The sequence below is a fragment of the Chiloscyllium plagiosum genome, unplaced genomic scaffold (assembly GCF_037043375.1).
Source record: "Chiloscyllium plagiosum isolate Xiang-an unplaced genomic scaffold, Cpla_swu_hap1 HiC_scaffold_7, whole genome shotgun sequence".
In the NCBI taxonomy this organism is placed as follows: Eukaryota; Metazoa; Chordata; class Chondrichthyes; order Orectolobiformes; family Hemiscylliidae; genus Chiloscyllium; species Chiloscyllium plagiosum.
In genome coordinates this window covers 71159667-71185219 of record NW_028270145.1, presented here as the reverse complement: position 1 = coordinate 71185219, position 25553 = coordinate 71159667, and the positions used below count along the sequence as shown (strand labels likewise).

Below are 25553 nucleotides of genomic sequence, written 5' to 3'. Positions count from 1 at the left end.
TATGTAAGGTGTCAGAGAAGGAGGGAGCAAGGACAAAAAGAATAAGAAAAATGCCAGGCAGAGAAACCAAGAACAAAAGTCAAACAGGACCATTGAGAAAAATATTGGGAATGAGACAAACAAAGTTAAAAAGACAAACTTAAAGACTTTGTCCCTTAATTTAGACTAGATCCTCCACAGTATGGAAACGGGCCATTTGGCTCAACAAGTCCACAAAACCCTCCAAAGAGTAACCCACCCAGACCCATTCCCCTACATTTACCCCAACTAATGTACCTAACACTATGGGCAATTTAGCATGATCTGCACATCTTTGGACTGTGGGAGGAAACCAGAGTACCCAGAGGAAACTCACGCAGACACAGTGAGAATGTGCAAACTTCACACAGTCAACAGAGTTGGGAATCAAACCCGGGTTTCTGGTGCTGTGAGGTAGCAGTGCTAAGCACTGGGCTACCATGCCAGCCATTATTGCACAGAGCATTTGCAATATATTGGATTAAAAGTTGTTTTATTTAAAACCTGTGATCATAGTTATTGATGATAAAGAAAAACTCACACTGCCTGTGTAAAAACAATACTATATTGACAATTTACATTACTAGTTGTGTTACCAGAGGAAAGTATCAAAAATGAATGTTAATGGATACATTAACATTAAATGTTGGAAGTTTTTTTTTCTTATTACCAGCTGACTGTGCATATGTGTTTGTAGTTATTTGCCACTGACCTGGACTTGCAAAATGTCATTGACCTTTTGGATACAATAAACTTCCAATCATTTACCTTCACCGGTTGGCCGGTCAAGATTAATTATTAAAACTTTGAAGCCATTGTGTACTTGTTTCCAAACTAGTCAACCAGATCAGCAAAGCTACAAACCAAAGCTGAGAACAGCCATGCAGAGGGAATCTATTGTCTGTTTTCTGTATTAAATAAATCAGGTACGTTAAACAAATTGCATAGTACAGCGGTTATCCAAACACACATCAGTACTGTCCAAGGTTAAGATAATTTTAATAACAATTATAACATTTACTATATCATTTTGACAAATATAAAATTAAAGTTTATTCTTACTGTCCATGTAGATCATTACTTGTACTTTTAGTAAGTGTTGTAAATGTATTGCAGTACGTGGAAGGAATAGAATTATCAGGTGTTTAGAAATGACTTACTTCGCAGAAAAATAATTCCCTGCTGTATGAAAACAAAAGAGAACGAAAGTGTAAAATTATTGCAGTATTTTTCTTTCCAATGAATTCATAAAATCAATTTCCATTTGTTTTAGCCAAATAACTATTGCTGGTGAAGTAAATATTTTAAAATATACAAAAATATAAGTGCATGTGCTTTTTTAAATTTGTATTTATGTGGTACCAAAAACAAAAAAAGTCTCATTATATCAGTAACAAAAAACAGAAATTGCTGGTAAGACTCAGCAGGAATGGCAGCATCTGTGGGAATAGGGCAGAGTTATTGTTTGGAGTCTGGTGACTCTATACCAGAACTATTAGCAGCTACGAGAAAGTGATAATCATGCTGAAGTTGACGATCAGGGAGGAGGAGGAGAGGGACGAGAAGAGCAGATAGGTGGAGATGGAGCCGAGAGAGAGAGAGAGAGAGAGAAATGATTGGGATAAGTAAGTGAGGAGATTATAGGGAACAGGCCAGAATAGAAGAAAGACTGAAATCGGTGATAATAAGAGCTATGAATAGGAGAGAACTGGTGAGCTGTACTGAATGCAGTGGGATAGTAGGCCTAGAAGGAGGCAAGAATGGTTGACTGTGCTAATAACAATCCATATCATACTGGACTGGGTGAAAAACACAGGCTGTAAAGTTAGTGAACTCAATTTGAAGGTACAGACACTGCAGGGTCCCCAAATGGAAAACGAGATGTTGTTTTTCGAGTTTGTGCTGAGGCTAGATGGAACACAGGAGAAGGCGTGTGACCAAATTGTCAGTGGGAATGCATTGGGGTGTTGAAGTGGCCAGCAACTGGAAGCTCAGAGTCTTTTTTGCAGACAGAATAAAGGTGTTCTGCAAAGTGGTCACCCTGTCCACGTTTTGTCTCCCCAATATAGAGGAGACACACTATGAATAGTGAACACTGTAGATTAGATTGAATGAAATACTGATAAATTGCTACTTTACCTGCAAGGTATGTCTAGGGCCTTGGATAGTGAGGAAGGAGGAAGTAAACAGGCAGATATTGGTCCTTCTGCAATTGAATGAGATTGTCCTGTGGGGATGTGATGAGGTGTTGGGAATGGAGGAGCAGTGGACCAGAGTGTCCAAGAGTGAACAGTCCCTGCAGAATGCTGATAAGGGAGGAGAGGGCAATATGTGTCTGGTGGTGACATCCAATTGGAGGTGACGGAAATGGCAGCTTACAATCTTCTGGATGCAAAGGTTAGTAGTGTGGCAAGTGAGGATCAGGGGAATCCTATCATTGTTGGGGGACAGAAGAGACGGGGTGAGGGCTTAAGTACAGGAGATGGATCAGACATGACTGAGGGCCTTGTCAGCCACAGTACATGGGAATCTTCAATTGAGGAAAAAGATGGAGATTTCTGAAGCCCTTTGTGGAATCATTAGAATAGATGCAATGGAGATGGAACAGTGGAAACTGGGACATGGAATAGAGTCTGTACAGGAAGCAGGTATGAGGATGTATTACATAGAGCATAGAAGAATACAGCGCAGAACAGAGAGCCCTTTGGCTCTCAATGTTGCGCCGACCCGTGAACTACTCTCAGCTTGTTCCCCTACACTATCCCATCATCATCCATGTGCTTATCCAAGGATTGTTTAATTCTCCCTAATGTGGCTGAGTTAACTACATTTGGCAGGGAGGGCATTCCACGCCCTCACCAGTCTGAGTAAAGAACCTGCCTCTGACATTTGTCTTAAATCTGTCACCCCTCAATTTGTAGTTATGCCCCCTCGTACAACCTGACGTCATCAACCTAGGAAAAAGACTTTCACTGTCTACCCTATCTAATCCTCTGATCATCTTGTATGTCTCTATCAAATCCCCTCTTAGCCTTCTTCTTTCCAATGAGAACAGACCCCAATCTCTCAGCCTTTCCTCATAAAACCTTCCCTCCAGACCAGGTAACATCTTTGTAAATGTCCTCTGCACCTTTTTCAATACTTCCACATCCTTCCTGAAATATGGCGACCAGAACTGTACACAATATTCCAAGTGTGGCCGCACTAACGTTTTTTATAGTTGCAGCATAATATTGTGGTTCCGGAACTCAATCCCTCTACAAATGAAACCTAAAACACTGTATGCCTTCTTAACAGCACTATCAACCTCGGTGGCAACTTTCAGGAATCTGTGTACATGGACTCCAAGATCCCTCTGCATACCCACACTACCAAGAATCTTTCCATTGACCCAGTACTCTGTCTTCCTGTTATTCCTCCCAAAGTGCATCACCTCACATTTAGCTGCATTGAACTCCATTTGCCACCTCTCAGTCCAATTCTGTAGTTTATCCAAGTCCCCCTGCAATCTGTAGCATTCTTCTAAACTGTCCACTACTCCACCGACTTTAGTGTCATTTGCAAATTTACTAATCCTTCCACCTATGCCTGTATCTTAGTCATTTATAAAAATTACAAACAGCAGTGGTCCCAAAACAGATCCTTGTGCCACACCATTAGTAACCAGACTCCAGGCAGAATATTTTTCATCAACCACCACTCGCTGCTTTCTTTCAGAAAGCCAGTTTCTAATCCAAACTGCTAAATTACCCTCAATCCCATGCCTCTGCATTTTCTCCAACAGCCTGCCATGTGTAACCTTATCAAAGGTTTTACTGAAGTCTATGTATACCATGTCAACTGCCCTAACTTCATCTACATGCTTGGTCACCTTCTCAAAAAACTCAATGAGGCTTGTGAGACATGACCTGCCCTTGACGAAACCATGTTGACTATCTGAAATCAAATTGTTGCTTGCTAGATGATTATAAATCTCATCTCTTACAATCCTTTCCAAAACCTTTCCTACAACAGGAGTAAGGCTCATTGGTTTATAATTACCTGGGTCATCTCTACTGCCCTTCTTGAACAAGGGCACAACATTTGCAATCCTCCAGTCCTCTGGTACTAAATCTGTAGACAATGATGACTCAAATACCAAAACAGATCCTTGTGCCACACCACTAGTAACCAGACTCCAGGCTCTGCTATCTCCTCCAAAGTTTCCCAGAGAATCCTCGGATAGATCCCATCCGGGACTTGTCTACTTTCACTCCTTCTAGAATTGATAACACCTGTTCATAACTAACCTCAATCCTTTCTAGTCTAATATCTCATAATTTATTCTTCTCCTCTACAATATTTTCCTTTTCCTGAGTGAAAACCAATGAGAAATGTTCGTTTAGCACCTCTACGATCTCCACAGGGTCCACCTTCAATTTCCCACTTCTGTCTTTGACTGGCCCTAGTCATCCTCTTAGTCCTCACATACCTATAGAAATCTTTAGGGTTCTCCTTTATTCTATCTGCTAAAGACTGCTCGTGTCCTTTCTTTGCTCTTCTTAACCCTCTCTTTCAATCCTTCGTAGCTGTAACTCTCCATCACCTCATTTGAACCATCTTGCCTCATTAACACATAAGCCTCCGTCTTCTGCTTAACAAGAGATGCATTTTCTGTAGTAAACCATGGTTCCCTTACCTTATCGCTTCCTCCTTGCCTGACAGGGACATACCTATCAAGGACACGCAATATCTGTTCCTTAAACCAGCTCCATATTTCCATTGTCTGCACTCCCCACATTTTGCTACCCCATTCTATGCATCCTAACTCTACTGAGGTAGTGTGGGCTGAGGTTAGAAACAGGAGAGAAGAGGTCACACTGCTTGGAGTTTGTTATAGGCCTCCGCAGAGTTCCAGGGAGGTGGAAGAGAGGATTGGCAAAATTATTCTGGACAGGAGTGAAAGGAACATGGTGATCATTATGGGGGACTTTAACTTCCCCAACATTGACTGGAAATGCTATAACTCTAGTACATCGGATGGATCAGTTATTGCATTATAATTGCCCTTGCCCATCAGTAACTCTTGACCTGTGGCATGTACCTATGCCTTTCCATCGCTAAACTAAACTGAATTATGGTCACTCTCTCCAAAGTGCTCACCTAAAACTAAATCAAACATCTGGCCTGGTTCATTACCAAACACCAGATCCTGTGTGGCCTCCCCTCTTGTCGGCCCTTCGACATACTGTGTCAGGAAACCCTCCTGTACACATTGGACAAAAACTGATCCATCCGACGTACTAGAGTTATAGCATTTACAGTCAATGTTGAGGAAGTTAAAGACCCCACAATGACCATCCTGTTCCTTTCACTCCTGTCCAGAATAATTTTGCCAATCCTCTCTTCCACCTTCCTGGAACTCTGCAGAGGCCTATAAAAAACTCCAAGCAGTGTGACCTCTCCTCTCCTGTTTCTAACCTCAGCCCACACTACCTCAGCAGACGAGTCCTTGTCAAAAGTTCTTTCAGCCACTGTTATATTATCCTTGACTAACAAGGTCACACCTCCCCCTCTTTTACTGCCTTGCCTGTTCTTAATGAAAGATCTAGACCCTGGAACCTGCAACATCCATTCCTCGCCCTGGTCTTTCCATGTCTCCGAAATGGCCACAACATTGAAGTCCCAGGCACCTATCCATGCTGCAAGCTCACCTACCTTATTTCGGATACTTCTGGCATTGAAATAGACACACTTCAAACCAGCTTGATGTCTGCCAGAACATTCCTGTGAACCTGAAATCCTGTCCCTGTCCTCCCTACTCTCATTCCTCTCTGCACTGCAACTACACCTCAGGTTCCCAGCCCCCTGCTGAGCTAGTTTAAACCCACCTGAATAGCACCAGAAAATTTCCTACCCAGGATATTAGTAGCCCTCAGGTTCAAGTGAAGACCATCCTGTTTGTAGAGGTCTCACCTTCCCCAGAATGAGCCCCAATTATCCAAGAAACCCTCCCTCCTGCACCATCCTTGCAGCCATGTGTTCAGCTGATATCTCTCCCTATTCCTTGTCTCGCTATCACGTGGCATGAGTAACAAACCAGAGATAACTCTGTTTGTTCTAGCTCTCAGCTTGCACCTGAGCTCCCTGAAATCTTGCCTTACATCCTTATCCCTCTTTCTACCTATGTCGTTGGTACCTACATGGACCACGACTTGAGGCTGGTCACCCTCTCTCTTCAGGACCCCAAAGATACGATTCAAGACATCATGGACCCTGGCACCTGGGAGGCAACCCACCAACCGTGAGTCTCGTTCATTCCCAACAAACTTTTTATCTGAGCTTCTAACTATTGAGTCCCCAATGACTAACACTCTCCTCCTTGCCCTCCTTCCCTTCTGTGCAACAGGGACAGGCTCTGTGCCAGAGACCTGGGCCCCACTGTGTACCCCTAGTAAGTCATCCCCCTTAACAGTATTCAAAACAGTATACATGTTTTTCAGAGGAATGACCATAGGGAATCCCTCCACAGGCTGTTTTCTCCCACTTCAAACGGTCACCCAGCTTTCTTCATGTCTCGGAAAATTACTTCTCTGTAACTCTTATCTATCACAGCCTCTGCCTCCCGAATGATCCTAAGTTCATCCAGCTCCTGCTCCAGTTCCTTAACACGGTCTTGGAGGAGTGAGGGTTGGCTGCATTTCCTGGCGTCCCTCACCTCAAACATCATGCAGGAGGAACATTGCTCTCCCTGCACTGCCATCCCTGCTAGTCACCTTATCACAAAATAAAAAAGAAGAGACGCTTACCTGATGTGTCCCTGGTCTTTAAGATTAGAGGAGGTGGTTAGGTGGGAGGTAAAAGCAATGAATGCAGATGCTGGAAACCAGATTTTGGATTAGTGGTGCTGGAAGAGCACAGCAGTTCAGGCAGCATCCTAGGGTCTCGGGTTTAGAAAACACTGACTTATATAGCTGGACGGAAACAAAAAGAAGAAGTGGGAAGTCAAAAGGGATAGGAAATAGCCAACAAGTGGTGGGGTCAGAAGAAAGAATGGAGTCGGAGAGAAAGAGAGAGGAAAGACGTTCCAGAGGGATGTGGGCATCTCTGAGTTATTGCAGCCTTTGTTCTGTAATGCTTAAAAAGAAGAGAAAAGGTTTCATGTCAGAATGTCAAACAAGCCAGAGAATGCAGTGGAACTGGAGGACACCCTTGATCTCTCTCTCGCCATTAGCACTGCCTCATGAGCATGGGGCGGAATGATGACTCAGTGGTTAGCACTGCTGTCTCCCAGTGCCAGGGAATCAAAGGTTTGATTCCAGTCTCAGGTGACTGTCTGTGTGGAGTTTCCACATTCTTCCTGTGTCCATTTAAATTTCCTCTAGGTGCTGCGGTTTCCACTCACTGGGGTTTCAAGCCCTGGGAATTTATCTACCTTTAACCATTTTAAGACATCCAGCACTTCCTCCTCTGTAATCTGGGCATTTTGCAAGACGTCGCCATCTATTTCCCTACAGTCTATATCTTCATATCCTTTTCCACAGTAAATAATGATGCAAAATATTCATTTAGTATCTCCACCATTTTCTGTGGCTCCACACCAAGCCAGGGAACTATAGACCGGTGGATTGGCCAGTCTAAATTGTCCGATAGTGTCCAAGGTTGTGCAGGCTAGATGGGTTAGTTGTGGGAAATGCAGGGTTCCAGGAATCAGGTAGGAGGGTGGGTCTGCATGGGATGCTCTTCAAAGCGTCAGTGTGGACTTGATGAGCTGGATGGCCTGTTTCCACACAGGAGGGATTCTATGAATTCTTTGATCCGAACTGTCCTGCCCTGTTCAGTTATCTTACCTTCCTCTAACAATGAGCTAGGTGACGCACCAAGCTAGATTACAATAGCAACAATAGCAACACAAGATGGTGTCAGCTTATCTCTGCAATTCATCTTGGAAACAGAACTAAGAATGGTGAACCATGATATAAAATGACAAACACAGATTCACTCTGTTGTTCCAATATAGTAAATAATTTGTAAAGTATTATCTGTCTATTTTGAACATGGAGGAAAAGAATAAGCAAATCCAGGCGTGAAGATTGAATGTGCAACAATAGGAAATGGAAATCGAACATGTTAATTTGACTGTCACATGACATCCCCCTTCCTCAATCATTAGTCAGTCAACAAATTAATCCATTTGATGCTCTCCCTTCCAACAAAAACAACCATTTACCAATTGGATGAGGTTGACTGTCGCAAAACAGCCTTATTTTCCTCATTTGCAATTTTGATATCAGAAGGCTCTTGTGGTATAGTAGTAATGTCCCCATCTCTGAACCAAGAGGTTCAAGTACCACCTGCTCCAGGGGTATGTAATAACATCTCTGAAATGGTTCATAGAGTCATAGAGATGTACAGCATGGAAACAGACCCTTTGGTCCAACAAATCCATGCCGACCAGATATCCCAACCCAATCTAGTTCCACCTGCCAGCACCCGGCCCATATCCCTCCAAACCCTTCCTATTCATATACCCATCCAAATGCCTCTTAAATGTTGCAATTGTACCAGCCTCCACCACGTCCTCTAGCAGCTCATTCCATACTTGCCCACCACCGAGATCAGGCTCACCGGTCTATAGTTCCCTGGCTTTGTGTGGAGCCACAGAAAATGGTGGAGATACTAAATGAATATTTTGCATCATTATTTACTGTGGAAAAGGATATGAAGATATAGACTGTAGGGAAATAGATGGTGACATCTTGCAAAATGCCCAGATTACAGAGGAGGAAGTGCTGGATGTCTTGAAATGGTTAAAGGTAGATAAATCCCCAGGGCTTGATCAGGTGTACCTGAGAACTCTTTGGGAAGCTAGAGAAATGATTACTGGGCCTCTTGCTGAGATATTTGTATCATCGATAGTCACAGGTGACGTACCGGAAGACTGGAGGTTGGCAAACGGGGTGCCACTGTTTAAGAAGGGTGGTAAAGACAAGCCAGGGAACTATAGACCGGTGAGCCTGATCTCAGTGGTGGGCAAGTTGTTGGAGGGAATCCTGAGGGACAGGATGTCCATGTATTTGGAAAGGCAAGGACTGATTCGGGAAAGTCAACGTGGCTTTGTGTGTGGGAAATCATGTCTCACAAACTTGATTGAGTTTCTTGAAGAAGTAACAAAGAAGATTGATGAGGGCAGAGCAGTAGATGTGATCTGTATGGACTTCAGTAAGGCGTTCGACAAGGTTCCCCATGGAAGAATGATTAGCAAGGTTATATCTCATGGAATACAGGGAGAACTAGCCATTTGGATACAGAACTGGCTCAAAGGTAGAAGACAGAGGGTGCTGGTGGAGGGTTGTTTTTCAGACTGGAGGCCTGTGACCAGTGGAGTGCCACAAGGATTGGTGCTGGGTCCTCTACTTTTTGTCATTTACATAAATGATTTGTACAAAAGAGGTACAGTTAGTTAGTTTGCAGGTGACATGAAAATTGGAGGTATAGTGGACAGCGAAGAGGGCTACCTCAGATTACAACAGGATCTTGACCAGATGGGCCAATGGGCTGAGAAGCGGCAGATGGAGTTTAATTCAGATAAATGTGAGGTGCTGCATTTTGGGAAAGCAAATCTTAGCAGGATTTATACACTTCATGGTAAGGTCCTAGGGAGTGTTGCTGAACAAAGAGACCTTGGAGTGCAGGTTCATAGCTCCTTGAAAGTGGAGTCGCAGGTAGATAGGATAGTCAAGAAGGCGTATGGTATGCTTTCCTTTATTGGTCAGAGTATTGAGTTCAGGAGTTGGGAGGTCATGTTGCGGGTGTACAGGACATTGGTTAGGCCACTGTTGGAATATTGCATGCAATCCTGGTCTCCTTCCTATCGGAAAGATGTTGTGAAACTTGAAAGGGTTCAGAAAAGATTTACAAGGATGTTGCCAGGGTTGGAGGATCTGAGCTACAGGGAGAGGCTGAACAGGCTGGGGCTGCTTTTCCTGGAGCGTCGGAGGCTGAGGGGTGACCTTACAGAAGTTTACAAAATTATGAGGGGCATGGATAGGATAAATAGGCAAAGTTTTTTCCCTGGGGTCGGGAGTCCAGAACTAGAGGGCATAGGTTTAGGGTGAGAGGGGAAAGATATAAAAGAGACCTAAGGGGCATTTTTTTCACACAGAGGGTGGTACGTGTATGGAATGAGCTGCCAGAGGATGTGGTGGAATTGCAACATTTAAGAGGCATTTGGATGGGTAGATGAATAGGAAGGGTTTGGAGGGATATGGGCCGGGTGCTGGCAGGTGGAACTAGATTGGGTTGGGATATCTGGTTTTGTTGGTCTGAAGGGTCTGTTTCCATGCTGTACACCTCTATGACTCTATGACTCTAAACCGTGGAGGTCAGGAGAGCAGAAGCAGTGCATTCCGTGGCATCCGTGGGGATGGCAGTGACGTTCCTTGTGATGTTCACAGTGTCTTCAGTGGTAGCAGCGGCGGCATGTTGATCGGCGGTGGTTCTGTGAGTAATGTTGGATAAAGAACGCCTCATCTTCTGCCTTGGGACCCTCCAACCACATGGCATCAATGATTAATTCATCAGTTTCCTTATCTCCCCTCCCCCCCATCTCATCCCAGATCCAACCCTCAAAATCAGCACCACCCTCTTGAACTGTCCAATCTGTCTATCTTCCTTCCCACCTGTCCGCTCCACCCTCCACTCTGATCTATCATCATCACCCCCCAACCTGCTTCTACCTATCACCTTCCAAGATACCTTTCCCCCAGCCCACACCCCCTCCTATTTATCTCTCAGCCCTCTTCTCTGCGCTCTCCCCACCCGCAGCCCCCATATTCCTGATGAAGGGCTCATGGCCAAAACATCAAATCTCCTGCTCCTGAGATGCTGCCTGACCTGCTATGCTTTTCCAGTGTCACACTTTTCGACTTCCAACTGTTCCACAATCTAATCTTTCATAAAATCTTTCCCAACAACCGAAGTTTGCCTAACTAGCCTGTAATTTTCCATCTTCTGCCTCCTTCCCTTCTTAAACATGGTTGTTATGTTAGCCATTTTAGTGTCCTGGAGACTGATCTTTAATTCCTGGAGATTTTAGGTCATTCTTGAAGTATCGGTAACCCTCTGTGTCATGGCTCAACGCAGAAAAGAAGAACCTTTTACTCTATGGTTTGATATAGCTATCATGACTCAGGGAAGGAGCACAAGAAGGTCTAAAATAAATGTTCTTTACTGCAGACATAGCATCACTGTCTGGATGTATCAGACAGCTCTGTGAGCAGCAGTATGTTATTATGTCTGTGAATCTGGTTTAGATTAATGATTAATGTGGTGCATTCCAGGAGTTTGTTATTCTCTCTGATCTCTTAATTCCCTTCCAAGACACTGTGTCATGTTAGCCATTTTATTACTATTTTTGTCACATAGTAAGTTCTTTCATTTTTACAGTCATTTGTACAGATATCCTACAGTAAAGAACAAGCTCTGTGTTTAAACATATCATCAAGGACTTTACACAGGACCAGGGAACCTTCTCTTTCTTATTGTAGAAAAAAAACTACTATTTCACTTTGTTATCAGGGTTCAATGTATGCCATAGGACATCAGTTTTTATATTATGCATGATCTCTTGGCTGAAAAAGGCTGGTGTGTGTTCATCCATCTTCCAATGTAGTAACCAGACATCTTGATTTTGCTGGGATGGTCCTAGTTTATCATTACATATCCTGGTGTCTCAACAATTTTTCCAAAATATAGCTCAGTTGTCCCAATTTTTATCTTTTGCAAACATAAATTTGGGGTGTGGTGAGAAAATAATTAAGAAAAGTTACCTTTCTTCCTGTAAACACCTATTACATTGCAGTGAACCTGTATCCCTCTTCCACCCAGAGTCATCAAGAGACTCGCCACTATCTTTTTGATGTCAATAGTTCCATTACTGATGATGCCTTTTAAATGATAGACAGAATAGTTTACCAAATCTGGCTGGATACGTTCTGGGAGATGTAATTTTACTGTACATGGCAATCATCATTGAGCCCACCTTCCATCAGCTTTTCAGTGTGCCCCAATTTTGAATTCTCAAAATCTAGCCACCCTATCTTTTAACTCTACATAAGATGGCAGCAATTGGAGAATCAGCATAAATGAGACCACAAGTGATACGATGCCATTTACAGACCGCTCCTAATAAAGGCAATTAAAATTCTCCAAGCTAGTTCTTTAACAGTACCCCATTTTCATGATCATTTTTGCATATTTGTGGCTGGTGCTCCTCCATAAAACACATTCTTACAGCAGCTACCATTCAGCTTTGGCACAAAAAAGTCATTTTTAAAATATTTCATTGTGTTATTCTCCAACAAATTCTGAGTGCATGATAGCTGGACAAATGAAGCTTATTTTGCTTAAATGGTTACTTAGCTGCTTATAATGATTACTTAGCTGTTTATAATGGTTACTTAGCTGCTTATAATGATTACTTTGCTTCTTCTTTCACTCTCAGTGACAAAATCACATATTCAGAAGATATACATTTCAACCCACACACTTCTATGCTTTTGTTAGTGGGTTTTAAATTACCAGATTGTGAAGATATCTCTTGCTCCTTTACTCAGAGAGACTATGGTCATCTAAAATTATGCTGTAATGTAAATTTTGTCACACATTTTTTCAAACTGTTTCCTCGCTATGGAAAGCTTAGTGCATGTGCTTAAATGTTTTCTCACTGTTTTCAGCCAATCAAGAATTCAATACCCCGTGAAAGCAAACGTTTAGAAAATGTCAAGCCCTGTTGTCCTGCGTCGCTTTCAAAGCCTCGGTGAAGACAATAAGGCATTTGAATCTGACTATCTAGGTAACAAGACCTTTTAGAAGTAACTTCTTTATTTCCATTAAAACTATGATTGAACAACAACTCATAGAAAAAGTACACCCGATAATTCTAAAAATCTGTAATAGTAAAATATTTTGCTGATATTTTTTCTGTAATTCTGGTTGGAGCAGAATTTCTGTGGTCATAAGTTGTAAGGTGCAGTCCATTTGACTCATTAAGCCTTGTTCCACCACTCAATGAGATCATAGCTGACCTATTTTGGCCTTAGCTGCATTTTTCTACCTGCCCCCATAACTCAATCCTTTATGAATTTAAACATCTGTGTAACTTAGCCTTGATAATATTCAACAATTTGGCCTCAACAGCTCTCAGGAGAATTCAAATGACTAACAACTCACTGAGAAAATAAATTCCACCTTATCTCAGTTGGGGAGAAATGTAAAGAAGAATCTTGAGTTCCATATTTAGCAGTATGATTGATGTTTATTCATAGCTCTTTTACCCTGCAGCATGGGAAATGTTCTTAAAACAGTGTCCACTGAACATTCTGGACCTCTCAGTCAAGTATAGCATTTTTATACATTTTGTGTTACAATAATTATATGCAACATCGATATCACTATTAGTTGTGTTCTCCCAATCTATACATCCAATCCTGTAAATACATGATCAATGATGGACATCTCTATGGACAGCCCTAAGCTCCCCATGATGTTCACCAAGCCTTGGGATCTTACAATGTACCCCATTAATTTACATTCCAATGTTATTGGTTATACTCTTTCTCAGACATTTGCTAGACTTGCTTATCTCTACGGACTGTCTGAATTTTGTTATTCATTGTATTCATCGCTATCCTTATCAAATTCTGTTACCCATCTTATATTTCCCACTTTCCTAATCAAAGGAGACACAAAAAGATGCTAATTCCTACTAATTGCTATAATATTCATCAGACCAATTCTAATATAAGGTTAGTTATATGTAAAATTAGGTCCCACACCTAATGTGTAATAGCTAATTCTTTAGCTATTGAGTTGTGAGCAGTTTTTGTCCAACCTGACCTTGAAAGGTTGGGTAAATACTGTCTCTCTATCTTGCAGTTGCAACAATAACTCATTTTATTCACATGCTGTCTTCTAAGATGAAATTTACTGTCTCTACTCTAAATATTTCTACACTAACTCTTTTACTTACTAAGATAATATCTATTCCATTGATAAGACTGAAACTCAATCACATTCATAGTTCAAGAAACTTATCTTGTTCTGCTTTTAATTTATCATTTGTCTCTGTTATTGTGAGATCATACTTTTCTTTCAATTCTTGCGAAACTACAAACATTGGGCTGTCTGTTCCCAAACATGTCTTATCAGACTGTCTCTTACAGACATCTGCAGTTGTGGTTTGCACAGAACTCCTTGTACATTAAGTTATTAGATTTATTGTTCTGCTGAGACTTTGTTACCTTGGATTTATCTTCTTCTCAAAGCTGCATTGTCCTACCTTATGATCTTATTTCAATGCTATACCAGGCAAGCTAATTCTGTTACTGCAGCTGAAAGTTTGCTCTGCCAAATTTATACTAACTAAAAATCCACAGGCAGCTATCTTGTGCCACCTCTGGCCATAGGCTGCCCCAACAAAATCCCTCCCCTTTGTCCTTGGCCCATAAGCCAAGTTGGCCTATGTCTTAAGGAATACTCGAATCTGATACTAGTACCTGTACCTCTAATCTATGCCATCTATTCTTCCATTTCTGGAACTGTCTTTTAACAATGCACATTAGTATGCTCAATATAAATAATACAACAAGTTGTACTGTTACCACCAGATGAGATATAATCCAAATTCAATGATGGATTTCTGTATTCAGGTCCCAGTCCCACACTTGGTCCCACAAACTGGGTTCTCTCAGGCTCTCATCTGATTGATCCACATGGACCTTGATTTTCTTCATGCGTTAAGACCACTTGTGGCTGATTTCTTTAGTTTCTGCTGAAGGGTAGGGAATAGGTGGCAATTTTGTGGTGACATCCTGCAATATCTCTTGGTCTGTGTCTGCGTGGTGGACTTTGAGATCTTCCTGAAGAATAGGTCTTTCTCTGGCATCAGTAAAGTTTGTGTGCAATTCTCATATAAGCCAAGGCCATAATCAATAAGCTTTTGTCTCATCAGTACCTCTGGACATGCCCAGTGATTCCCTCCACTGTGACACTGTGACAAGTCCATTCCTGTCTTCATCGCAATCACATGAGTTGGGGGTCATTTTAGCAATATTCAGATCCCCTCATGGAGTATGCCTATGTTGTGGGCCTTCCTTAAATGGTATGTACAGTTGACCTCATTGCTAGATATGTATATTACCATTCCTATATAGCAGCCACCTTTATCATCATCACGGGTACCCAGTATGCCAATAGCATGGGTTAAAATCCTGAGGTGGTCTGGAGGTGTCTTCTCCCCTACTTATTTCCTCAGTTGTTCACCTGATACCCAGTCTGGCACTTGGCACAGGTCTAGTTGTAACTGATCACTGTATAGCTTGTACTGATCATTGTGACTAACCAGCTCGTATAGGTTGCACACATCTGTGCCTTGTGCTCTTCTTGAGATTTGTTCAATAATCAAAATAGTTGTATTCTGAAGGGGTTTCAAAATCTCTATGGCATCCAGAATAAATTAAGAGAAATCTCATCCTAACTGACTCACTTTCCTTTCGCCCTCATATCTGCTGCTTATGATCCTGTGCATCTTTTGCTTACTGACACAAAAGAACTGATCATTGACTTCGGGAAGAAAGAAGGAGGACACATCCATATCTACATCTATGGAGCTGAGATAGAGAGGGTCAAGGAGAAGGGCTGAAAGTGTGTTGCTGGAAAAGCGCAGCAGGTCAGGCAGCATCCAAGGAGCAGGAGAATCAACGTTTTGGGCATGAGCCCTTCTTCAGGATTCTCCTGCTCCTTGGATGCTGCCTGACCTGCTGCGCTTTTCCAGCAACACATTTTCAGCTCTGACCTCCAGCATCTGCAGTCCTCACTTTCTCCTAGGGTCAAGGAGAAGGTCAAGGTCCTCAGAGTGGCAATAACCTACAATCTGTCCTGGTCCTCCCATGTAGATGCAACAGTCAAGAAGACACAGCAACACCTCTTCTTCCTCAAGCAACTCAGGAAATTTGGCATGTCCGTAAGAACACTTATCAACTTTTACAGGTGAACCATAGAAAGCATTCAAACTGGGTGCATAGTAGCCTGGTGTTTCTGATGAAGGGCTTTTGCCCAAAACTTCGATTTTCCTGCTCCTCGGATGCTGCCTGGCCTGCTGTGCTTTTTCAGCACCACTCTGATCTAAACTCTGGTTTCCAGCATCTGCAGTCCTCACTTTTGCCTGGTATAGCAACTGCACTTCCCAGAACAGTAATAAACTGCAGAAAGTTGTGTGCACAGCCCAGACCATCATGCAAGCCAACCTCCCATCTATGGACTTCATTTACACTTCTCATTGCAGTGGAAAGGCTGCAAACGTCATCAAAGACCCCTCCCACCCTGATAATGCTCTCTTCCAATCTCTTTCATCAGGCAGAAGATTCAGAAGCTTGAACACATGAAACAACAGATTCAAGAACAGCTTCTTCTCTGCTGTTATGAGACTGCTGAATGGACCTCTATAGCTTCAATAATGTTGATTTTGCTAACTTAATCTTGCTTTGTGAACTTTCTGTGCAGCTGTGACCTTGCATGCCTCACTCTGTCTAAGCACCCTATGATTGTATGTCCTTGTTTGCTATGATATGGCTGTACTGCTCACAAAACAAAGCTTTTCACTGTACTTAGGTATATGTGACTGCAATATATCAAATCAAGTCAAAATCCTTAAATGTCAGTACTGTTTCAGTAAGGGTTTTAGCTGCCTTGTCTGTGCACTTATTATGTTGTTGTGGTTCTGTTCGCCGAGCTGGAAGTTTTTGTTGCAAACCTTTCGTCCCCTGGCTAGGCGACATCATCAGTGCTTGGGAGCCTCCTGCGAAGCGCTTCTTTGATGTTTCCTCCGGTGTTTATAGTGGTCTGTCCCTGCCGCTTCCAGTTGTCAGTTTCAGCTATCCGCTGTAGTGGTTGGTATATTGGGTCCAGGTCGATGTGTTTGTTGATGAAGTTTGTGGATGACTGCCATGCCTCTAGGAATTCCCTGGCTGTTCTCTGTCTGACTTGCCCTATGATAGTTGTCCCAGTCGAACCGGAAGCGGCAGGGACAGACCACTATAAACACCGGAGGAAACATCAAAGAAGCGCTTCGCAGGAGGCTCCCAAGCACTGATGATGTCGCCTAGCCAGGGGACGAAACGTTTGCAACAAAAACTTCCAGCTCGGCGAACAGAACCACAACAACGAGCACCCGAGCTACAAATCTTCGCATAAACTTTGAACACTTATTATGTTATTGTGGCAAGATTTCCACCCTCCGGTATGCTGCAATCTGAATCACTGCTGCTTCACTAGGCAATTTAATTGCTTCCACCAAATCTTCAATCTACTCTTTATGTTATCTGTTGGCCCTGGACAGGTGACATATCCTCGCTGAGTCCTGGCCATCATGTAATCATGCACTACCCCAAAAGCATATTGACTATCTGAGTATATATTAATTCTCTAACCCCTAGCTAATTTCAGTACTGCTGATAGGGCTTTTAATGGGCTGAGTGTCGATTAGAAATCTACTCGACTGCCATCTACATCTACCACTGCCCAAGCAATGCAGGGCGTTTCATCGTAATATTTCCTTGATCCATCTAAAAATAACTCCAACACTCAGGAGTCCAAGTACAGTGAAAAGCTTTGTTTGTGAGCTGTACAGGCAGATCATAGTAAATAAGGACATACCAATCATAGGCTGAGAGAAAACAAAACTTGGACAGAGTAAGGCATACAGGTTACACTGCACAAGATGTATGCAACACAAGATCAACATTAACAAGATTAGCATTGTTTGAAGTTACAAAGTCCTTTCATCGATCTAATAACAGCAGGAAGAATTGTTTCTTGAACCTGCTGGTGAATGCCTTCACGCTTCAGTATCTTCTGCCTGATAGAAGAGGTTGTAGGAGAGTATTACCAGGGTAAGATGGGCCTTTGATAATGTTGGTAGCCTTTCTGTAAATGGAATCCATGGATGGGAGGTTGGCTTCCGTGATCATCTGGGCTGTGCACACAACCTTCTGTAGTTTCTTGCTGTCCTGAGTAAACTAATTACCATACCAGGCTGTTATGCACCTGGACAGTATGGTTTCTATGGTTCATCTGTAAAAATTGGTGAGAGTCCTTATGGATATGCCAAATTTCCTGAGCTGCCTGAGAAAGTAGAGGAGTTGTAGTGCCTTCTTGACCTTCACATCTACATGGGAATTCCAGGACAGATCTTCAGTTATTGTCACTTGTAGGACCTTGATGCTGTCAACCTTCTAATGGTTCTTCAGTAATCCCACCATGCTCTCCATCTTCAACTTCTCTCATGCATTCATGCTCTTTCCCTTCCTTTCACCATCAGTCCTGTCAGGCTTACTACTTTATCTTTAACTTTCCAAGCATATTTAGCTGCTGGGACTAGCACAGATTTCTATTTAGCTCTGCGGCTGTCTGATATTACTCTTAATTTTCCAATCTCCAGTAAGACCACCAAACTAAGGGACATGGGGGAAGGTGGGGTGTGATAGAATTATCTGGCCCATCAGGCTGATTGGTTTGAACACGTTGACTGCCCATGTGGCACATTTGAAAGCTTAAGCATATTGGTGAGGTCTGGCCATCTTGGGATTTGATCTCCTTCTCATCTTTGTCTCATAATTTTATTTCGCCCTGTCATTCTTCCCTCAATCTTTGAGTGTAATGATCTTCTCAATTTGTCTACATCTTTTTCTTTCAGCTAATCTGTTTATATTATTTGTTCTAAAATATACTAAATTCAAATTCAGTAACTTCTGAATATTATAAATTCAGACACATTAATCTTCCTGTCAAGTAGGTGCATATATTTGTGATCCATTCTTCAGTGCATTTTAATTTTAGCCTGCATTGCCTCATGTTTGTTACCTCTGAGGCGACAGTCACTTTTGCACATGTGCATTAGTATCCCAAGATCATGTCATACTTTCTTGACTCTCATATGATCTTATCAAAGATCTATGAGGTTTTACTTATCTGTCCACTTATGGTCCCAATGCTTCAATCATCAAATACAGTTCCCTTAAAAGAAAAGACAAGAATAAAAAGACTAAGAGGAAGCTATCAGTTTTGTGCTTTCATGAGCAGTTCAGTGGTTAGCACGCTGCCTCACTGCACCAGGTACATAGGTTTGATTCCAGTCACAGGCAATTAACTGTGTGGAGTTTGTAGATTCTCCTTGAGTCTCCGTGGGTTTCCTCCTTATAGTCTGGTTTCCTCCCACGGTCCAAAGGTATGCAGGTTTGGTAGAATGGCCATGCTAAATTGCCCATAGTATTCTGGGATGTGCAGGTTAGGAAAATTCAGGGTGATATGGTGGGGTGGTGGATCTGCATGGCATGTCCTTTGAAGAGTTTGTGTGGTTTCAATGGGCTGAATGGCCTGCTTCCACACTGTAGGGATTCTATTATTTAAACTTTCCTTTCACTAAAATGTATGTTAGTCTCAATTTCCATTACAGCCCATTATTTTAAGTTTTGTTCCTCTTCTGCCAAAACTCTCCACCCTTAATCACTTCCTCTCATCCAATTTTACAAATCAGCTATTACCATCCTATCTAATTTCAGAGCTCTGGAGAGATATGTAGTCCATGAAACATAATCTTGTAATATCTTAAACCAGAAGTCAAGCATTTCTTTTTGATACAGGAAAAAAATTACTTTGTTCTTTCTCTGAGATGACCCTTTTTAAAAAAAAGTTTCTTGATAATTCATTCTAGATATTTTATAAATTTGTCAAAATTTAATATTTTGTTCACTCCTTCAGAGTCACAAACAATTTTTATACATTTAAACCACTGAGACAGCATGCATGTATTTTATCATCTCCAAAATTGTTTAAAAATTTTAATTAACTATTCCCTTTAAATGCTTTTGGATGCCAGGCCATGTAAGTCTTCATATAATGACATGTTTATGCATACCCAGGTGTAGTGGTTTTGAGATTCCTGATTCTCAATACATTAAATGTTTTCACAGTAGTTCTCCAATGTTGAAATGTGTTATTAACAAATGGTTCAATGGCATGAGGATGTCTCATCCATGACTTTGTTGCAATATTGAAAGTCTGCCGACAGGTTCTGGCATTTGTAGTCATTGGTGAAAGCCATCAGTATCTTCAATTACCTGGAAAATAAAACAGTATCCATCTATTCTACTTCATGCAGAATGTGTTAATTAGTGGTGGCTTACTGCTGGTTTAGTAGGGGTAGACCGAAAATTCCTGGACATAATTACTTCAACAGCCCCTCTTACTCCAGTACAGATTAAGAGCCATTTGTTATAATTCATTTCTGAATGGAGGACAAGTCTACTTCCTTTAGTAGATTCTACTCATTTTTTAACTCCAGTTTTCTCAGATTTTAGAACATATCATCAGATAATTTTGTTGCAAGAGAATTGCATTTCCAAAATTCCAATTTCTCTATTGCTTGGATACTTTCACACCAATGAATATTTAAGATGAGCAAATCTTATCATTCGGAATTAAAGACTTACCCATGTGTTAAAATAATATTTGGAAGTTCACTTTGACCTGAAAATGGAAGTCCAAAATGATAAGTTAAACATCAAGATTCTGAAATTAAACATTTACTGAGGACTCTTTACTCAACCTGAATACAACACAGATAATACATTATTTTGAGGAAGAAGGAGATAATGTCTTTTGAAATGTCTTTTGACTTAATCTTGTCTTCTTCAATTAACTTTAATCAAATGTAGCCGTTTCCAAGATGTACATATTTAACATATTTTAAGAAACTATTCAAAATCAACAGTTCATAGCAGGTTTTTCCTTTACATGACCTTTGCTAATTCCTCAAAGGGATGTTACATTAATCATACTGCACTTTCAAATTGCCATATATTCCCAAAATGTAAACTAAACTCAAACTATTCCCTGTGCTGAGTTCCAGGGAATAAAACACACATATTACACAAGACAATATTTAACAACCAATGCATGAAGGTGCACAAAAACCAGACCATAAAGAATTAACACTTCATTCAGGCTTCACAGCTGGGCTCTCTCTCTCTTTTATGAACACTTTGTTACTTTCTTCTGATCTCAGTTTTTAACTTTTTGTTAATTCTTTGCTTGTAAAGAGATTGAGACATACAATAGTTTCACACTCCAGAACCAACAGTTATATTGTTAAAAATCACACAACACCAGGTTATAGTCCAACAAGTTTATGTGGAAGCACTAGCTTCCAGAGCGCTCCAAAAACTAGTGTTTCCAAATAAACCTGTTGGACTATAACCTGGTGTTGTATGACTTTTAACTTTGTACACACCAGTCCAACACTGGCACCTCCAAATCACAACATTTATATAACACAGTCAAGTGGAGGTAAACCTTGGCTGCGATAAATATCTGTTGACCAAAAAATGTCTCTTTTAATTGTCTTTTGATTTTAATTCAAAGTGCTAATTACATTTTTAAGGCCTTATCTTCTTTGTTTCTTGTTTCTTTTTACCACTCTCTTTGAAAACTTGATGGCTCTGTGGGGTTCCAATTAGCTTTAATCATTTGGTCAATTTGTTCAATAACACTTGTCTCTCTGCTGGGGTCAAAGATTCTGGGTGAACTTTCTTCCTCTCCTATGGATTACACTATTTATCTCTTCAATTTTTAACTACAGTTCACAGAAGAGCTATAGGCGCAGGTCTTTCTGATTCATAGGATGGTAGTGATCCCACCCATTATCGTCCCTATATCGGTGCACATACGATCATTCTCTAACCCATTCTAGTCGACGTCATCGTTCTCACTGCCCTCTGAGTAGAGCAGAGTACTTGATCTCTCCCTTACTATGACTATCACCAATCCTCTTGGCTTTAAATTCTCACATCTGAGAGCCTTCACCCTCACTGGTCCCTTCTTTCACTGGCCATATGTCTGATGAGGGCTGTCAGGATTACAATTGCCTTCTCATATTTATCTTTTCCATCTCCCTACCACTAAGTTTTCTCCTCTGGTATTGGGCATCCAGATCCTAACCCCGCCTACTGATGATATTCATGATAAGCTTCTGATTGCAATTAAGTACACTTTGTACCAACAATTCCGCCGGGCCCCATATTCTTTTACCTTTGTCTTTATACACAATTCATTTTGAATCCTTTCCAGCTGCTGTGGTCTTATGCTTCTCCTAGTTTGCTTTTCCACCCACAGATCCTGATGTGGAGCTCAATGCCTTCCTAGTGCAGACCTTCCTCAGGCTTTATCCTGCCTGTTGTGGGATTCAACTCTCCCCGCTGTAAACTAGGTCTATTGATTGTCTACTAAATACAACACAACTCTTTTCTCCCCTTTATTTCTTTATATACTGCAGCTTACAGCCAGGATCAACTTCAGGGTTTCCCCTCTACCAATATGAAACATGCTCACCCAAATAGACCCCACACTGTTGATAATGCACGGATGCATTACCCTGGTCACAGCAACAATTGTTGGGGAGAGATATTGAAGAGGAGTCTTGAGTTCCTTGTTTAGCAACACAATTGATCTTTATTTAGAGCTCTTTTACCATGCAGTATGGGACAAGTTCTTGGAACAGTGTTCACTGAACACTCTGGGTCTCACTCAGGTATAGTATTTTTATATATCTTGCATTACACTAATTGCATGCAACATTTATATGATTGTTAGCCATGTCCCCCAATCTACGCATCCAATCCTGTAAACATGTGATTGATGATGGATATCTTTGTGGACAGCCCTAGATGCCCCAGGATTTCATGATATTTGCAAATCTTGGGGCCTTACAACAAACCCTATAAATTACCATTCCAATGTTAATGGTTATACTCTTTCTCAGGCATTTGCCAGACTTGCTTATCTCTAAGGACTGTTTGAATTTTGTTATTCTTTGCATTCATTGCTATCCTTATCAAATTCTGTTATCCATCTTAAATTTCCTACCATCCTTATTACAGGAGATACAAAAAAAGATGCTAATTCCTACTAATTGCCTATAATATTCATAATATCATTTCTAATATAAGCTTAGCTATATATAAAGTAATATAGTTTAACTTTAACTCATTTGCTTCACATGCTGTCTTCTAAGATGAAATTTACTGACCTTACTCAAAATATTTCTACATTAAGTATTTTACTAATTAGACAATATCTATTCCATTGATAAAACTGAAACTCAATAACTTTCACAGTTCAGTGAACTTGCCTGAATTCCTAGCGTTCTCCTTTCAACTCATCATTTGTCTCTGTTATTATGGGATCATACTTTTATAGAGAATCATAGAGATGTACAGCTCAGAAACAGACTCTTCGGTCCAACTCGTTCATGCCGACCCAATCTAGTCCCACCTGCCAGCACCTTTCCTATTCATACACCCATCCAGATGTCTTTTAAATGTTGCGATTGTACCAGCCTCCACCACTCCCTCTGGCAGCTCGTACCATACTTGTACCATACTCTGTGTGAAAACGTTGCCTCTTAGGTCTCTTTTATATCTTTCCCCTCTCACCCTAAACCTATGCCCTCTAGTTCTGGACTCCCCACCCCAGGGAAAAGACTTTAACTATTTATCCTATCCATGCCCCTCATGATTTTATAAACCTCTATACTGTCACCCCTCAGTGTCCGATGTTCCAGGAAAAACAGCCTCAACCTGTTCAGCCTCTCCCTATAGCTCAAATCCTCCAACCCGAACTCTTTCAATTTCAGAACATCCACTTTTCTTTAAAAGTTAAAAAACACACAACACCAGGTTATGGTCCAAACTGGTGTTGTGTGATTTTTAACTTTGTATACCCGAGTCCAACACCGGCATCTCCAAATCACTTTTCTTTCAATTCTTGCTAAACCACAAACTTCAAGTTGTCTGCTCCTTGACATGTCTTATCAGACTGTCTCTTCCAGACATTTGCAGCTGTGGTTTGTACAGAACATCCTGTATGTCAATTTGTACGATTCATTGTTCTGCCAAGACCTTATTACCTTGGATTTATCTTCTTCTCAATGCTACCATCGTCCTAACTTATTGCTGAACCACGTAAGTTAATTCTGTTACTGCAGCTAAATATTTCTCCACCAATTTATACCAACTATCCCAGCCCCACCCCCACCCACTCCACTTATCTCTCAGCCCCCTTGCCCCTCCACATTACTGATGAAGGGCTTATGCCCAAAATGTTCACTCTCCTTCTCCTTGGATGCTGCCTGACCTGTTGTGCTTTTCCAACACCACAGTTTTTGACAATGTGGCCTGTTGCAAATCCATGAGTATCTGCCCATGAGACTCTAATCATGGCAATCCCTCAGAATTTTAAATAATTTCTCAGTAAAATTCATATAAAATTTGGCCTTTCCCTTACCACAAATGTCCAAAATGTGATTCAATAATAGTTATTTTCTGAACCAGCTGACATAATCAAGTAATAATATAATTAAACCAATTTTGATCTGAGGGAGCATCAAATTAACTGAAACCTTATCTAGTTGCCATCCTATCTTAGACTCTTTCTTGCATCAACCAGGATCTGTTCTTTTGATGCTTATATTCACATGGTCAAATAGAAGAGAAAAGAAATAAGTACAGGTTAGTGCCATCAATGAAACTCTTTTTTTCAAGTTGGAGATAGAATTGTAGATTTAAATGATAATGGTGTATCTGTAGCTTTGTCGTTTTCCAATTAATTCAACTTGCACCTTTCCACTTCTTTAAACTTGCATCTAAAACTTTGGTTTACATTAGTTATCACATATTAGTTCCTGCTCACTTGCAAGTGCTGCCCTCACTGACTAACTTACGTTCTAATTTGTTTCTAATGTTCATCCTTAAATTGCCTCATACTATAAGGTCCTTCAGACCTACATCCTTTCCTGAACTCTTGTGTAGTTATTTTCTTTTGCCCTACAATAGGGGAGATGCAGAAGGGTGTAAACACCTAGGTGGGAGTGGGGAAGTATGTGTGTATGTGTGGGGGGGGGAGTGTGTGTATATGTGGGTGGGGGGGAGGGGAGTGTTTGTGTGTTTATGTGCACAGATCATTGAATATGGAAGAGAAAATAGAGAAAGCATGCAACCTTATTAATAGGGGCATAGATTACAAGAATGAGGGGGTGATGCTGAACTTGTGAAATATACTTGTTAGACCTTAACTGAAGTATTGTGTACAATTTTGCGTGCTTCATTATTGGAAGGATGTGAATGCTTTGAAGAGGGTACAAAAGCAGTTTACTAGAATGGTTCCAGGATTGAGGAACTTTAGTTACAAGGATAGCTTGAAGAAGGTGGTATGGTATTCCTTTGAGAGTAGAAGAGTAAGAGGAGATATGACAAAAGTTTTCAAATCAAAAGCATGCCAGATAGAGCAGAGAGAGAGAGAAACGCTTCTGCTCACAGAATAAACAAGAACAATAAAACATAGATTTAAAATGATCTGCAGAAGAAGCAAGCGTAAAGTGAGGGAAAACATCACTCAGTAAGTAGTGAGGGTTTGGAATGCACTGCCACGAGCTGTGGTGGAGA

At 41.2% G+C, this 25553-nt stretch overlaps 1 protein-coding gene across 2 annotated transcripts in view; it reads left to right on the top strand.

The window, feature by feature from the left end:
* Window positions 1–844: 844 nt before the first annotated feature.
* Window positions 845–25553, top strand: part of LOC122551656 (ATP binding cassette subfamily B member 11a) — a 105321-nt gene continuing 80612 nt past the window's right edge. For both annotated transcript variants that reach the window (XR_015757705.1, XM_043693934.2), the window contains exons 1-2: window positions 845–944; window positions 12735–12853. Coding sequence is in view for 1 of the 2 variants with exons in the window: in XM_043693934.2 (XP_043549869.2) it covers window positions 12778–12853 (76 nt within the window). In the remaining variant the exon portion in view is untranslated. The remainder of the gene's footprint in view (window positions 945–12734; window positions 12854–25553) is intronic.